Source organism: Cebus imitator, unplaced genomic scaffold, assembly GCF_001604975.1.
Source record: "Cebus imitator isolate Cc_AM_T3 unplaced genomic scaffold, Cebus_imitator-1.0 Scaffold228, whole genome shotgun sequence".
Classification (NCBI taxonomy): Eukaryota; Metazoa; Chordata; class Mammalia; order Primates; family Cebidae; genus Cebus; species Cebus imitator.
The window spans coordinates 2,448,837-2,450,845 of record NW_016107543.1 but is presented as its reverse complement, the minus strand read 5'-3'; the positions used below and the strand labels follow the sequence as shown (position 1 = coordinate 2,450,845).

Sequence of the window (2,009 nt, the reverse complement as noted above, 5' to 3'; positions counted from 1 at the left end):
TACTCAGGAGGCTGAGGCAAGAAAATCATTTCAACCCAGGAGGTGGAGGCAATGAGCCAATATCACACCACTGCACTCCAGCCTGGGCGACAGAGACTCCATCTCAAAAAAAAAGAAAACAGTCTCTCACAGTGGCTAAGACACAGGGTGGAGCCTTAGGAAGACATAATATGAAATAATAGATTCGCTGTTTGCTTTCTGACCTCTCTTAGGTATGGCTTCAATTATAAAATGGGAAGTTGCAGGGCACAGTGGCTCATGCCTATAATCCAACACTTTGGGAGGCCAAGGTGGGCAGATCACTTGAGGTCAGGAGTTCGAGACCAGCCTGACCAATGTAGAGAAATCTGTCTCTAATGAAAATACAAAATTAGCCGGGCGTGGTGGTGCACGCCTGTGATCCCAGTTACTAAGGAGCCTGAGGCAGGAGAATCGCTTGAACCCACGAGGCAGAGGTTTCGTTGAGCCAAGATCACATCACTGCACTGCAGCCTGGGCAAGAACAAAACTCCATCTCAAAAAAAGGGGGGGGGGGGGGGGCGGAATTAATTGCTGCATGCTAAGGCTACTATGAAAATAAAATATAAAACTATGGCAATAAAAACAAAGAAAAAAAACTATAGCAATAATATGTGCTCAATAAGTATGCTAACAATCAGATTAGACCCAGATTATACTATATTTATGGCATGGCAATTCATATGTGTTCAGGGAAAAAAAATCCCACATCTATTAATTTTTCATTAATGTATATATGACTGACACATCCTGAATTTTAAAAGCTTGTATTCTTGCTTGTATTCTTCCTTAGTCTAAATATTATGAATAAAAAAGATATGAGATAAATGTTCATAGTATATCTGGATTTGGGAATTTACTGTCATTCTAAAAACATAGCTGGGTATCTGAGGGCACAGATGAATGACCAGGTCTCCAACGAAGGCTTTTTTCCATTAAAATAAAATAAAAAGTATACTTTAGGACCAAATTTCTATGATCTTACTGGTGTGGGTTACAGAAGAAACATGAGATATTTAGTTCAAAAGGAAGGAAGAAAACTATCATGAAAGATAGACTCCTCCAAAAACTCACTTTGGTCTCTTTTTATATGGTTGCTGAGGTGGTGTAATTGCCTTTGGTTCTGGAGAGTCTGGGGGAGACAGATCTCCACCAGGGAGCTCTGGAGGGAGAGGGAGGTCTGTGAGTAAGTGACGTGTCCTCTGTTCCTTCTCTTTCTTCACAGGTTTTGAAGGAAGAGTTTCTTTTGGACTAAACAATAAAGGGGAAGAAATGACAAAAATTACAATTACTTCCAAGATACGCAAACAAAAATTTTCAAAGATCATAATGCCTGATCACTAAAAGGTTAGAAAGGTTTCATTTTTAAGGAAAAAACCTGTAATATAACATAAGAAAATATAATTTATCACAACTAAAAATACTTACATTTTTCTTTTTTTGAGACGGAGTATCACGCTGTCGCCCAGGCTAGAGTGCAGTGGCACAATCTTGGCTAACTGCAACCTGCCTCCCAGGTTCATGTGATTCTCCTGCCTAAGTTCCCCAGTAGCAGAGATTACAGGTGCATGTCACCACACCCACCTAATTATTGTATTTTTAGTAGAGATGGGGTTTCGCCATGTTGGCCAGGCTGGTCTTGAACTCCTAGCCTCAAATGCTCCGCCACTTCAGCCTCCCAAAGTGCTGGGATTACAGGTGTGAGTCATCATGCCTGGCCAACATAATTATAAAAAGAAATCTACAGCGTACTAAAGAAACAATGAAAAATTTGTGATACTCTTGCAGTTCCTTTTATCAAACTTTTTCCTTTTTTTTTCTTAACATCTCCTTCTTGAATTATCAAATTCTTAATATATACTTCCTAAAATTGTATTTGGATTTTTATTGAGATGAAATAAAATTCACCTGGGCATGGTGGCTCACCCCTGTAATCCCAGCACTTTGGGAGGCCGAGGTGGGCAGATCATGAGGTCAGGAGTTTAAGACCA

General features: G+C 40.0%; 1 protein-coding gene across 1 annotated transcript in view; it reads right to left on the bottom strand.

Moving 5' to 3' along the window:
* The window catches only part of CDK12 (cyclin dependent kinase 12), an 84,724-nt gene that overhangs the window by 48,740 nt on the left and 33,975 nt on the right, over positions 1-2,009 (bottom strand). Inside the window, exon 3 of the mRNA XM_017497180.2 lies at positions 1,092-1,269. Coding sequence (XP_017352669.1) covers positions 1,092-1,269 — 178 coding nt within the window. The remainder of the gene's footprint in view (positions 1-1,091; positions 1,270-2,009) is intronic.